Source organism: Sabethes cyaneus, chromosome 1, assembly GCF_943734655.1.
Source record: "Sabethes cyaneus chromosome 1, idSabCyanKW18_F2, whole genome shotgun sequence".
NCBI lineage: Eukaryota > Metazoa > Arthropoda > Insecta > Diptera > Culicidae > Sabethes > Sabethes cyaneus.
In genome coordinates this window covers 94,686,459-94,700,313 of record NC_071353.1, presented here as the reverse complement: position 1 = coordinate 94,700,313, position 13,855 = coordinate 94,686,459, and the positions used below count along the sequence as shown (strand labels likewise).

General features: G+C 42.9%; 2 protein-coding genes across 2 annotated transcripts; both read left to right on the top strand.

Moving 5' to 3' along the window:
* Positions 1-2,214: 2,214 nt before the first annotated feature.
* On the top strand, positions 2,215-2,778 carry LOC128745969 (GATA zinc finger domain-containing protein 15-like). The gene has a single exon (XM_053843024.1). It carries the CDS (start codon positions 2,215-2,217, stop codon positions 2,776-2,778), a length of 564 nt encoding a protein of 187 aa, XP_053698999.1.
* A 5,526-nt stretch (positions 2,779-8,304) lies between these two features.
* LOC128745968 (uncharacterized) lies at positions 8,305-12,926 on the top strand. Its single transcript, XM_053843023.1, has 2 exons — positions 8,305-9,723; positions 12,726-12,926. Exons 1-2 carry the CDS (start codon positions 8,305-8,307, stop codon positions 12,924-12,926), a joined length of 1,620 nt encoding a protein of 539 aa, XP_053698998.1.
* The last annotated feature ends 929 nt before the right edge of the window (positions 12,927-13,855 follow it).

Here is a 13,855-nt window from a genome sequence, read left to right as displayed (position 1 = left end):
TAATTTCTCATACTCTTCACTTTAGGTATAGCGATTGAACGCAGGAAGGTAGCAAATTAACTAAGCTGTCAAGTGCGTTACAATTATTGAATTGAGATTATGTTAGATCCAAATTTACATTGATTGTCTTATTGACGTGGGAGGTTCTCAGGATAATCTCAGACCCAGGAATAATTTTTAGTATGGGTGTACTCTCTTTCAAAACAAACACTGTTGAAGTCTGCAAATCGTAGACGAAATGCATATCTGTCAGAATTATAAGAAAAAAACTAATCGAATTCAACAGGAAAACCCGATTTGATTCACCTAGTGGTGAAACCATCTTTGTTATACCATCTTGTTTGTCATTTAATATGAGCATTTCTAGCTCAAAACGCTAAAAAAAAGTCAATTCTGAATCGACTATTTTTGATTGCAATGATTGGAATTGGAATGTGAAAATAGTTTCTTTCTAAATCTAATATTTTTCAGAGAGCATATAGAAATCGACCAGTCTTCGGAACTTAATTCAATTGTTTGTTAACGCTGTTTTAGTTATCCTTCATATGCCTCCAAGCGATAAACAATCTTCAAAGTGAATTTAAACGTGCGCGTGCAGGAGAGGTGAAGACCGTGAAGGCGTCGAAGTCAGTACAGACGGATGCCTGCCCGTTGACGGCGTGTCGCAACGTGGCCCTGGAAGCCACGGAGAGCACTACGAACAGCGGTAAGGCATCTGCCAAGCGTCTGAGACAATCCCCGGGGGATGGCACCTCTGGTGGACCGAAAAAACGCCTGATCGGTAAAAGCCCTCAGGTTAGCGGGGTCAGTGGAGCCAACCGATCAAGCAGCGAGAAGCACCAAGACGAGTGGCCCATGGATCGATGTCAAGGCCAAGAAGAAAAAAAGAGGAAGCTCTACCAAAAAGAAAGCTTCACCTAAACCGACAGCGAAGCGAGCGAAGAAGGATGACGCTCTTATCCTGAAAACCGACGGGTCGAAATACTCGGAGGTTCTGAAGGCCATGAGAGGAGATGCCCTACTCAAGGATCTGGGCGATGACGCGCGGAGCATCCGCCGTTCACGCACGGGCGAAATGATCCTTGAGTTGCAGAAGGACGCGACAAAGAAGAGCTCCGCATATAAGTCGATAGCGGAGGGAGTGCTTGGGGAGGAAGTGCAGGTACGTGCTCTCACACCAGAAATGACTTTCCAGCTTAAAAACCTGGATGAGATCATCGATGTGTGTGAGGTCGTACAGGCTCTCAAAGAGTAAAGTGGAGTGGTGGTGGCAACCGAGGCGGTTCGCCTGCGTAAGGGTCCTGTCGGGACCCAGGTAGCCACCATACGACTTCCGCTGGCGAACGGAAACGAAGCACTGAAAGCTGCTAGGCTAAAAGTGGGGCGGTCGGTATGCCCACTAAGCGTGCTGAAGCAGTCGGAGGCTTACTTCCGATGCTTCGAGTACGGGCATAAGGCCTGGACTGCAAGGGGCCAATTGTGCAGGAGATGTGGCAGTGCTGGCCATAAAGTCGTCGTCGTCGAGTCGCCAAGCAGTACGGATGCATTTTGAATCCACTCCCGGTTTCTCGTGTTTTAGTTTGTTTGTTTTAATAACCGTCGCGAATATTCACCGTGCTTAACGTTTAAGTTTGGATAACACAGACCTGCGTAATTAATTTGAACCTAATTAATTTGTTTGTGAAGTCAAGTGAAGTGAAGTGACAATGATCTGTGAAATTTGCCAATCAGATTCAACCACTGAAGAAGCTTTGTGGGTTCGCATTGGCTGCAATCGTGGCTTTCATGCAGCATGCGTAGGTGTTTCGATTCAGCGCGGCTCGTTACGAAGAAGAGAAAAAAATATAGCTGTCATATAGCCTGACTTGCTGCAACACTTGCCAAGCGCTAATCACCATAAACTGACATCAAAGCGCTGGTAAATCAACAGTCCCAGCACTGTGAAAATATAAACAGTAACACGGAGGTCGTTCATCGCATGAGTCAGCAAAATAATGAGCATATAATTCACGAAGCGATGGATCGCATTGAAGCGTTTCTCGGTGACGTGGAAAAAGAGCTGACGGCGTATAAGAGTGCTGTTACTACTGGCCTAGTTAGTGGAATAAAAAACCACCTGCTGTCATTGGTCGATTTGGCTATGCAGACATCGAATAAAGATGTAGTATCTTCGATGCAATCAATGTCGTCACGGATTCTACTGTTACGATTGATATGGCGGCTAACTCAACTGTGCAGCACTACCGAACGATAGGGCTGGAAATTCTCGATGAGTTGAAGATACTATCTACAAATATTGCAGTGGCTCATAAAAGTAATTTACATTTGCCTACGCCGCCGGCTGAGGGCCCAAGTTTGAATGCCGAATTAAACGCGGGCGATAAAAATGAAAATATGGCTGACAACTCTGGATGGCTATTTTTGGGCAATAAGAAGGCATGGAAAGCATCGTGGCTTGAGTACAATCAAAAGCAATTACTTCGTCTGGGGCAGGAAAGAAGAGCTGAGCAAGCTAGAAGTAGAAGGAGGCGAAATCGAAGGCATGTAGATTCTCGTTACATCAACCAACGAAGCAATAATAATAATTACAACAGGAATCGTAACGTCGCACATAACAACTATAATAACGTACATAACTACCTTAGGCAAAACAACTACAACAACCGCAGAAATATCAACAATAACATCAACAATCACCGCAGAAATATCAACAATAACATCAACAATCACCGCAGAAATATCAATAATAACAACGTGAACTTCAGATCCAACAGCTAATACTCCAATAATAACCGTAGCACAAATCGTAATAATCGAAACAACAACAGCAACTCCGTAACTCGAACTATACTAAGACTCAGAATCAAAATACCTGACTTCCACCTGATAGAGTACTTCTTGCAGCAGCAAAAGATCCGTTTTCTAGGCCACCAGCTAATTGTCAATCATTAATACAGTTTCAAAGAGGTGAAATTTTAAACCTGTATCCGGTAAATGGTAACCTACAACGATCTCTTCCGGCCCACATTTCCGACCTGATGGCTCCAGTGCATCCTCCAGGTGCATCATAGGACGCGTGTTCATGATCTGAACCACTGCAGCATGGCTTAGCAGCTGCTACATCAAGCAGTTTCTGAGTCGGTAACGGACATTGCCATCATCTCGGACCCATATCGCGTCTACAATGGAAACGGCAGCTGGGTCTCGGATAGGTCCGGGACGGCGGCTATATGGACGACAAGCAGGTTCCCGATTCAAGAGGTTGTGTCAACTACAGACGAGGGATTTGCGGTTGCCAAAGTGGGTAGAGTGTTCTACTTCAGCTGTTATGCTCCGCCATGTTGGCCTATCGAGCAGTTTACGCGGATGGTAGACCGAGTATCTGTTCTGCTGACTGGTCTGAGGCCGGTGGTTGTAACGGGCGACTTTAATGCTTGGGCGGTTGAGTGGGGAAGTCATCGCACGAACCATAGGGGTCGGGTTCTGCTTGAGGCTCTGGCAAAGCTCAACGTAGATCTGGCCAACGTCGGCACCACAAGTACCTTCAGTAGGAACGGTGCGGAGTCTATCATCGACGTGACATTCGACAGCCCTGGTCTGATAGGAGACTGAAGGGTAGATAATGGCTACGCTCACAGTGACCATCAGGCGGGCCGCTATGGTGTTGGTCAGATAACGAGGCGGCGAGTAGAGCCGACACTCCAACCACCCGTGGATGAAAGACATCATACTTCGATCCCGAAGTATTTGTGGAAGCGATCCGAAGAGAGTGTGGTGATCGCGGTATGCCCGATCCGAACGCTGATCGTTTGGATGAGGTACTGTCGCGAGCGTGTGACGCTACCATGCCTAGGAAAGGCCGACCTAGGTATGGCAGGTCACCGGCTTACTGGTGGACAGATGAAATTGCAGAACTCCGTGGAGCGTGCTTTCGTGCGAGGAGAATTATGCAAAGAGCTCGTTCGGACGAAGGCAGGTCTGAATGTCGAGTAGCACTTGTTGTTGCACGCGCAGCGCTTAAGAGTGGGATAAAAACTAGCAAACGAGCCTACTTTGAAAGGTTATGTGCTACAGAGCCGTAATGGCAAAAACCAACGGCGTGATGGCGCCCGCAGAGTGATCGCCAGAGATGCTGGAACGGATCTTGAAGGGCCTCTTTCCGCGGCACGAGCCAAGGTCCTGGCCCCAGGCCGCTGAGTGGTCACACGACCGACGATCCAGTATCTCAGACCATAGCGTAAGATGGTCGGCCTCCATGCCGAACATCCAAAGTAACGTGGGCGACGGTAATGAGTTTGGAGTAATGGGGTAGTAATGAGTAGATGCCTGGAAGATGGCCACTTCCCGGACAGATGGAAGTGACAGAACCTGGTCCTATTGCCGAAGCCGAGAAAACCTCTGGGGGTCCCCTCGTCGATCTGTCTGCTCGATACCGCCGGCAAGGTGCTGGATAGGGTTATCCTTAACAGACTTGTACATTACACTGAGGGTACAGACGGTTTGTCAAGGAACCAATTCGGCTTCCGAAAGAGCAAATCTGCAGTGGATGCCATCTTGTCTGTCACTAAGACAGCCGAGGTGGCAATCCAGCGCAAGAGGACTGGTATCTGCTATTGCGCAGTTGTCTCACTCGACATGAGAAATGCGTTTAATAGCGTCGCTACAATACGGAGGAGGCTCAGAAGTGCGTTCCAATCACCGCAGGGGTTCCGAATGGTTCTATACTGGGCCCGGTGTTGTGGAACGTCATGTATGACGAGGTGTTAAAGCTAAAGTTTCCGGTAGGGGTTGTGATTGTCGGTTTTGCGGACGATATCACCCTGTAAGTCTACGGTGAATCTATCAGAGAGGTTGAGTTGACGGCCACCAACTCTATAAGTATTGTTGAAGATTGGATGCGCTCCAGGAGACTGGCGCTAGCGCATCACAAAATGGAGGTTATCGAGGTGAACAATCGCAAGTCGGTGCAGCAAGCAAAGATCAGCGTCGAAGACAGCACCATTTCGTCAACGCGGTCCTTAAAACTCCTGGGAGTCATGGTCGACGACAAGCTCAAATTCGGGAGCCACGTCGACTATACCTGCAAGAAGGCTTCAACAGCTATTTCGGCATTGTCTCGTATGATGTTTAATAGCTCTGCGGTATATGGCAGCAAGCGACGGCTATTAGCCAACGTGTTCCGATCCATACTTAGGTATGGCGGGCCGGCGCTACCTAGGTAACCTGGAAAGTGCCTATCGTCTCAAGTGCTTGAGAGTGGCTAGAGCGTATCGTACAGTTTCACATGATGCAATCTGCGTCTAAGCGGGTATGATGCCTACTGGCATCATCATCAGCGAAGACGTAGAGTGCTTCAACCAACGTGGAACTTGAGGCATACAGAGTACCACAAGATCGGCCACGATGACCACATAGCAGCGGGCATGGTCTGATTCCAGCAAAGGCTGGTGGACACATCGACTTATCCCGGACGTATCCGGGTGGATCAATAGGCGCCACGGCGAAGTCAACTTCCACCTGACATAGATTTTGTCAGGGCATGGTTGTGTAGCCGGCCCTGGTCGATCCCTATTCAGCGTGCAGCTTAAGCGCCACTCCGTAAGGGAGACTGCACGCCACGTTGTGTTTGCCCGGTGAGACTCCCCTAGGGTCAGTCTAAGATTGCTAATTCGAAAGGAATCAGGATCGAACCAGATAGGCTTACCTAAATTAAGCCACCAAAAACGGGTACACTACCCTTTTATCACCTAACATAAATCTTCAATGCCGAACGACACGAAACGAAAGCTCGCGGTAAGAAACACCATAAGTTTAAAAGCTATCATCACTGGCAATGTCGCTATTTGCCACCAGACGGCGAAAGCATCTCAAAAACGATTTGCCGTTCATTCAAAAACTTCACGGCACGAATAAACTCGAACTAAACTAAACGAAACGAAAACGAAATGACGTGAACACATTAAACCGTAACTAACTTCACTACAAGAACAACACGTTGTTTGACTATCCTAGGAAAACATTTTATTTACACGGAAAACGGTTTGTATTTAAATTATTTGATTTCTGCATGCATGCTTTAACGTGTGTATGTATTCATATTTGTGTATCTTATTTTCTAGGCCTAACTTCTATCGGTGTGTGCGTTTTTCTCTCCCTACTGTGCTCTATCGACCCATGTACTTTCAATCCAACTTCAATCAGCTGCTTCCAAATTCTGCAGTGACGTCACTATTAATTTGTACGGTGTCTAGACAATTCTGGTTGGAGCGGCGATCATACTTTCGGTAACGCGTGCACGCGGTTACATGCCGACCCCAACCTCAAACTATATCAATGGAAACTCGTGATCACGGTATAACGGAACGGACTAACCTCGTGAACTCACGGTTATCGCGCTATGGCGTACTTCTAGGACGCGCCCTTTAAACAATGAATGAATAGATACGACTCACCAGAGCTTTAACTGTTGCTGCTGTTGGTGGCTTACGTAGCGTCGGCTGCTGCTAGGCGATCGCTACCGTCGGCTGATGTGCGATCACATGCGGTACGGCAAAAACTACGATGCGATGCTAGATGACTTCACAGGCGGGAATTAACTTTCTCGATGCTTTTTACAGATGGAAACTAAAACTGCTTAGTGCCGCTTTCCGGGATAACTCGATCGGAGAACTCCGGTCCGTCCGATGCCTCAATATGTGGATGTTGGGCGATCCACGTGTCGACCGGCAGAATAGCGTGCGCCGGGAAAATTCGTCCGAATTATGTCGATGCGTCTTTCGCTGTCCTTTTCTCCTCTCGTTCGTTGTGCTGTAATGAAATCGTAGCCGTGCGGCTTCTAACTTTTGGCGCACTCCAAATTTACGCACACTACAATTATACCAATTTAGCACTGCCTTATTTAATTCGAAGGAAAAAGCGCGGACAACAGACTACTGGGACACTTCCGAAATGCTTTACGGTCTAGGACGAAATGAACGATCATTTTGATCCTCAGATAAGGGAAGGTGACTTCATTTCCCGCTAACTTCGTCGGGTCAATTCGGGAATCTACAATCCTGCTAGCTGTTTCATTTCGGCAACTCAACTTGGCTCTATCTGATTCTCTCCACCTTTCTACGAAGCATCTTTCGTTGCTTCCCCTTCAGTTCTGTCTCAACGGATTTAAGAGTAGCTGCACGGGAGAGAAATTTTAGGGGTTTCGACATTAGGCCGACAACCGATTCTATATTTTAGCGCAACGAATTTGTTGCACTAATTAAATAACTACGAATAATTATTAATATAATTATTCGTATATCTTAAATAAAAAGCTTTTGGATACTATGCATTCCCGTTTAACTACTGAAGTGCTACATTAATTACGCATATTGAAATGATACTGCTACAGTTGTTTTAGACAGTATCTGCACAAGTTCAGACATGCGGAGTCCCCCGCGTGTCCCGAACACGTGGATGTAGAAGAAACTGCAGAACATGTTTTCTTTATATGCCCTCGTTTTGTGGGCGCGAGAAGCAACATGATGGCAGTGAGCCTACAGGACACTACTCCGAATAACTTAGTCCAAAGGATGTAGCTGTAGCTCGGACGTCTGGGGAGTGGTCAATGCGGCTGCTACCCAGATTGTACTTCAGCTACAAAACCGCTGGAGAGCCGATCAACGGCGAATAAACACACTAACTACCATAGTCCAGTAGTTTTCTAAGCGAGTGCGTTAAGCACAATAGCCCCTCCCTGAAGTAATACCCATAAGGTGGCGCCAGGAGGGATTGAGGCTGGAGACTCGAGTAGGGTTCTAGTGGGTCTGGATCCTCACGCCCCAGTAGGGGGGTCGGGATACCTTACCCCACTTCCTGAGTTGTCTTCCCAAGCAACACAGCTTGTTATAGAATAGTATAACATTACGTACATCAGAACTTTTCTATTACCAGGAAAGCGTAAAAAATTTAAGTCTAATGAAACAACAATTGAAAGATTTCATATCATTTTAAAACGTTGTTTTAGCATAAGCTACAACTACTACTTCCAGTACAGTTTGATTTCGAATTTGGCAATAAATGCGTATCGCCTATGTTGCCAAAATTGAACCCCTTTTTTGATATGAAAAAATTGAATTCTAATTGCATTAGAAATTAACAAAATGTTATTAACCAACGATTGCAACCTTGTTATGTTTACAAAATCCGCCAAGAGCTATCCGTGCGGTGCAAGTAAGTTTTTGGCGACCTGCGGTAAGACGTAGTCCTACGGAAATAAAAATATTATTCGAAACCGCAAACTACGAAAAAATACGAATACTAAGCATCATGATAGCAGACGCGAAGCGAACGGTAGTGGAGTTGAAAAAGAAGAAAGACTTTCTTGTGTTGAAAATGGGTAGTGTGTACGAGAGCGCTGATCTGCTAAAAGTAAAACAAACTATCAACACGAAGTGCGCAGTGGTATGCAACATCGTCCAGACGAAAGAGAAGAGGAAAATAGAAACACTAAAATCCCGCAAAGTAAGCGCACTAACTGGAAACTCAGAGTGGATAGTAAACACCACTAACACACAGATCCCACCGTACTTAGAACGAATCTTAATGCTTGGCCCAAACTTCAATATACAGAACAAGCAAAATACTCCATACATAGAGGTAGCGTCAGAAATTGAAAAAAGCATAAGATTCAAGCAGAATGCGGACGATATTAGAGCAGAAATCTCGAACATCATGGTTAACCACATTAACTACCAAATGCAACCGCGAAATCATGAAAATGATTGGATTCGGAAAGACGCACAACATAGCAAGGGATTTCTCAAAGAGCACCCAGAATTGCTAATATCGAAAGCAGACAAGGGTACCCAAACCGTTATCTTGTCTGCACAAGAATATCGGGAAAAAATGAGTGAAATGCTAGAGGACCAAACCACGTATCAGAAACTGCAAACCGACCCAACAAACAAAATTCAGAAGAAAGTTAATGCTTTTGCGGACGAGTGGCTAGAGAAAAAGTACATCGAAAAACGCATACACGCAAAACTCAAAATGTCCAGCAGCGAGCCGCCTCGCATATACGGGTTACCCAAAATACACAAAGAAAACAGACCACTAAGACCAGTAGTGTCTACTATCGGTTCTGCAACGTACAACCTGGCAAAAATGCTGACCGATGCCATAAGCAGCACTGTTGGACAAACCATACATCATGTGAGGAACAGCTTCGAATTTGCAAACGAGATCACGCGAGAAGAATTCCCTACCGACGGTATTTTGTTCTCATTGGACGTTAAGTCTCTATACACTAACGTGCCAATTGAGCTTGCGTTGGACTGCTTAGACGAAAGGTGGAATGCGATAAACAAAAATACAAACATCGACAGAACGAGCTTCTTGGCAGCGGTAAAGCTAGTGTTGGAATCGACTTACTTCGTGTATGATGGACACTACCACCAGCAACACTATGGGGTACCAATGGGGAGTCCCCTCTCGCCTGTGATTGCTAACGTAGTAATGGAAAGGTTAGAACAGGAGAGTACGCACTCACTACAAGGAAAGCAGGTTCCGCTTCTATACTACCGCCGATATGTGGATGACTGTTTGTGTGTTGCTAAAGAAGAGCATATCCAAGCAATCTTGGATACGTTTAATGCATTTCATGAACGGCTTGAGTTTACCATAGAAAGAGAACAGCAAGGTAGGATCAAGTTTCTGGATATGATGCTAACTCGGGAAAATGGAAAGGTTCGGACAAATTGGCTGCCCAAACAAACCAATGGAAGATATCTAGATTATACGTCAGAAAGTCCGTTTCAACATAAATGTAACACAGTAATTGCATTATATGATAGGGCAATTAAACTAACAAACATAAATGATCGTCCGGCAGCAATACAGACAGCAACAAAAATTTTAGAAGGCAACAGTTATCCGGATTGGTTCACACGAAAATTGTTAAAACAGCGCGTACATAAACACTATAACACAATCGAGAATGTAGTTAAAAATGATGTAGAAGTAAAATATATGTCCACACCATATGTACCAGGCCTAAGTGAAAAAATATCAAAAACGTTAAAAAAGAATAATTTAATAGTTGCTACAAAACCTAGGGACAAAATAAAAAACAAAATTTTCAGTAAGCTAAAAGACCCGATTCCATCTACAAAACAAAAAAATGTTATATACTCTATACCGTGTGGAGCAGGAGATAACAGGGAATACATAGGGCAGACAGGCAGAAGGCTAGATACACGAATAGCGGAACATAAAAATGACGCTAAAAAATCAGAAGCTAGAACGGGATTAGCACTACATACAATTCAAGAAGGACATATTTTTGACTTCGAAAAAACGCGCATTCTAGAGAAAATTGAAAATAAAGATACTAGACTTACAGCAGAGATGTTCCATATTAAAATGAGAGGACAAGAACGGACAGTTAATTTACAACGAGAATGCGGGAATTTCAACGACACATACAACGGACTAATGACTAAACTACGACTACTAGAAGAAAGGAAGAAACGATAGGTTAGTTAGTAATAGTTATAAAGGACGAGGCAGTGAGAATAGATGTTCAACGTAAGTTTGTCTTGACAATAGTAAATTGTGTAAATATTTAAATAAATGTGATCATGTTTTAGGCGTAGTAAATGACTGAAGCATAGTAAGTCGAAACGTCCGCTGAAAACATTTTAGTTCTTATTTCTCACCGAAAAAGTCAACAAGAGTAATATATAGAATTTTACGGTGACAAACCCCAACAACATTATTCATTTGATATGAGCTGTTAAATAAATTCATGTTATCACAAAACATCTCAAAACCTTAATAATAACGACACTTATTTTCAAAGTACGTTTACAGTACTCTTAAACAACTACTTTCCATGAACATTATTTTCTAACTTGTTTTGTGTGTATCTTCTAAGGTGCTCAGCAGATTTCCCTTCTCGTAAAATAAAAAAAAAACACGAGAGAGAGAGAGAGAGAGAGAGAGAGAGAGAGAGAGAGAGAGAGAGAGAGAGAGAGAGAGAGAGAGAGAGAGATTGCTTGATTCGTCGAGCCCTATCGATTGGTATATGATACTTGGCCCTCCGGGTTTGATCACACGAGGTTACAACAAACGAAAAATTTGTTTGGTTCTAATTTTGACTGTACGAAACATCCGAGTGCCACATTTTATAGCGAATAAAGCGTACTATCATATTTGTAAAATTTATAAGGATTTCTTATCGAAATCGAGGTAGTTCGTGTTATCCCGCCGGGCCCCCTTACCTTTTGTTTCCTTACATGTACAAGGAAGAAGCGTAGAATTCATCTCGTGGCAATGACTTGATACTATTCAACATCGAAGTCATGCAGAATTGTAGACCGCTGATATTCTATTTGACACACTCGAATAAAACGCAAACGCAATCAGCATTCATATCTATCATCCTGTCGGATTTAATCAATTCACCGTACAATTGACAATACCCTCGAACAAATAAAATACAAAGAATTTCTACTCTCAGTGTGTTGACTTACATTACAGAAAACGTTTATAATTTGCTTAAAATTATATGAATGTGTAAACATTCAACAGATTCGTCAAAACAAAACAAATCGAAGGGGAACTGAATCGCATTAAGCATATTATCCTGAGGGTTTCCTGGGAAGGTATTCTGCCGGGCGGAAAAAATGCAGAATTAACATTTGTGTTTTAGTATGACGGAGGCGTATGCCTAAAAAAGAAAAGTAAACAAACAGGGAACTATGGTTTTTGTTGGCTTACCAAATTGTAATTTAATTACTTAAAGAGTATATATTGGCAGAGGGAATGCACAATTCAATATTTACAAATCAAGACAATTGAAATCAGCACAAACATTAAACCACATTTTGGTCATCATCGTCATAACAAATTAATAAATGCAACTCTTTTGATAACTCTCATATACTCTGTTTACACAAATTTATATTTCGGCCCTTGGATGTTGTGTCCTATAATGTATATACTTAGTTAGCCAAAAAATATCATAGTCGACATCATAGTCTACTATTTCTTAACAATATTTCCCAATATTCATACAAATCATTACATTTATTTCCAGAAAAATATTTGGTTAAAGAACATTTGGACTTATGATATTAAGTAGTAGAATAGATACAGCTTATATGTACATATCAAATTACCGTTCCGTTCTCTCGAACTGAATTATATATTACCACTGTGAAGCGTCTTGCCAGTGCAAAAGTTACTGATAGAATTAATGATAAGCATATCGCTTACTCAATAGCGATTGTAATAAATAAAAAGAAATCCAGTGCATAAACCCGGGCGATTTCACAATTGATCAACAGTACTGGTCACAGTGATGAGTTCACACAAGGGATAAAAAAAACTATTAGCTAAAATAATAAAATTGTAGTTTATTAATTAACTAGTATCTTGTAGGATCATTCATATTCTAGATCAGTGGTGCCCAGGCATAGGCATGGTGCGGGCCAAATCAGATTGCCCATGAATGCCGCGGGTCGCAATAATCTCTGGCCATTCCTGTGCATAACAAAATGTATAATAGGCGACAACAAAAACCATTTTCTAGAAATCACCATAAGATTTAAAACGGAAAGCATTCAGATTCACAACATGCACGTGGCATAACGATTAAACTGAGGGACTCCTATGTCATGAAAAAACTTTCTCCCAAGTCCACCATCTTTCAAATCAGTCCGCGGGCTGCACGAATTATCCCAAAGGGCCACATGCGGCCCGTGGGCCGCAGTTTGGCCATCACTGTTCAAGATTATCTCTTCCGAACTGATGGGTGCGGTGGCGACAAACGTTATCACAGTGAGCAGCGAATGTCCAACGAATGCGAGGAATTCTGGATCAGGAGAAACTCTAAACCTTGGTGCTTCAACGATCAGAAGAAGAGTGACCAGCGTTTCCAAGTGTAATCCAAATCTTTTCTTCCGAAATGTTAGACACAAATTGGAAATTGGAAAATAAAATACCCTCAAGTTTTTTACACAGTTTGTTTTTTCACTGCATTCTTTTTGCCAATCTGAACACAGCGAATATATTTTCATGAACAAAATTTTTGTTTCAAACACAAAACTGCTTTTGATATTTTCAGAATCGATGATGACTAATTACACCTTAATAATCGAAAAACTACAAGGTATACAGCCCTAAACGTTGTACGAAAGGGTGACGTAGGACTATATCAGATAATCAGATCGAAGACTAATGTAAACTGCATTTCTGGCATATGTATGTTTATAAGAATCTGTGTGTGCCATAGTTTAGTGAATGTTTAAAAGAGAAGAGCACAAAATTCAGGTTCAATTCTTCATTGAATGCAATGGTGGCTTTGAAAATACGTGGACGGGGGTTCATAAGTACAACGCCTGCAACCATTGAGATATAGAAATTTCTTTTAAAAATCACTTGTGTACATCATAAAGGTTGAGATAGTAATGAATGACCAGCCCACAGATTATTGTATTAAATATGATTAAGCGTAGCTTGACATGTTCCAATAATCTTACTTTAAGTCCCTTGTGGCATTTATAAGGGCCATTGGTTACAAGTAACATTAAAGCCAAATGACGTTCATCGTAAATATGACGTGCCATGCGAATGTCCTTTTCTTTTGACATGAATGGCAACAGGCACGTAAGTTAGCGGCGTCGATTCACTATCTTTTGCTACGAGAAGATTTAACTAGTTTACTTTCACACCTTACCGCTTGTTACATAGCAGAAAATATGGCACACACGCAAACATTTCTGTTATATTTGTATGAGAGTCCTTACAGGGCCTTTAATTATCACCGAATTTCAAACAAAACAGAAAATCTTTTTTCTTAGCATACATTGTTTTT

What these genes read in the sequence shown, in the direction of transcription:
- LOC128745969 (XM_053843024.1), top strand. Translation starts at nt 2,215, where the DNA reads ATGGCGGCTAACTCAACTGTGCAGCACTACCGAACGATAGGGCTGGAA.
- LOC128745968 (XM_053843023.1), top strand. Translation starts at nt 8,305, where the DNA reads ATGATAGCAGACGCGAAGCGAACGGTAGTGGAGTTGAAAAAGAAGAAA. An exon ending in TAACTCGGGAAAATGGAAAG is followed by an intron (nt 9,724 to 12,725) that starts GTTCGGACAAAT and finishes ATTATCCCAAAG; the next exon opens with GGCCACATGCGGCCCGTGGG.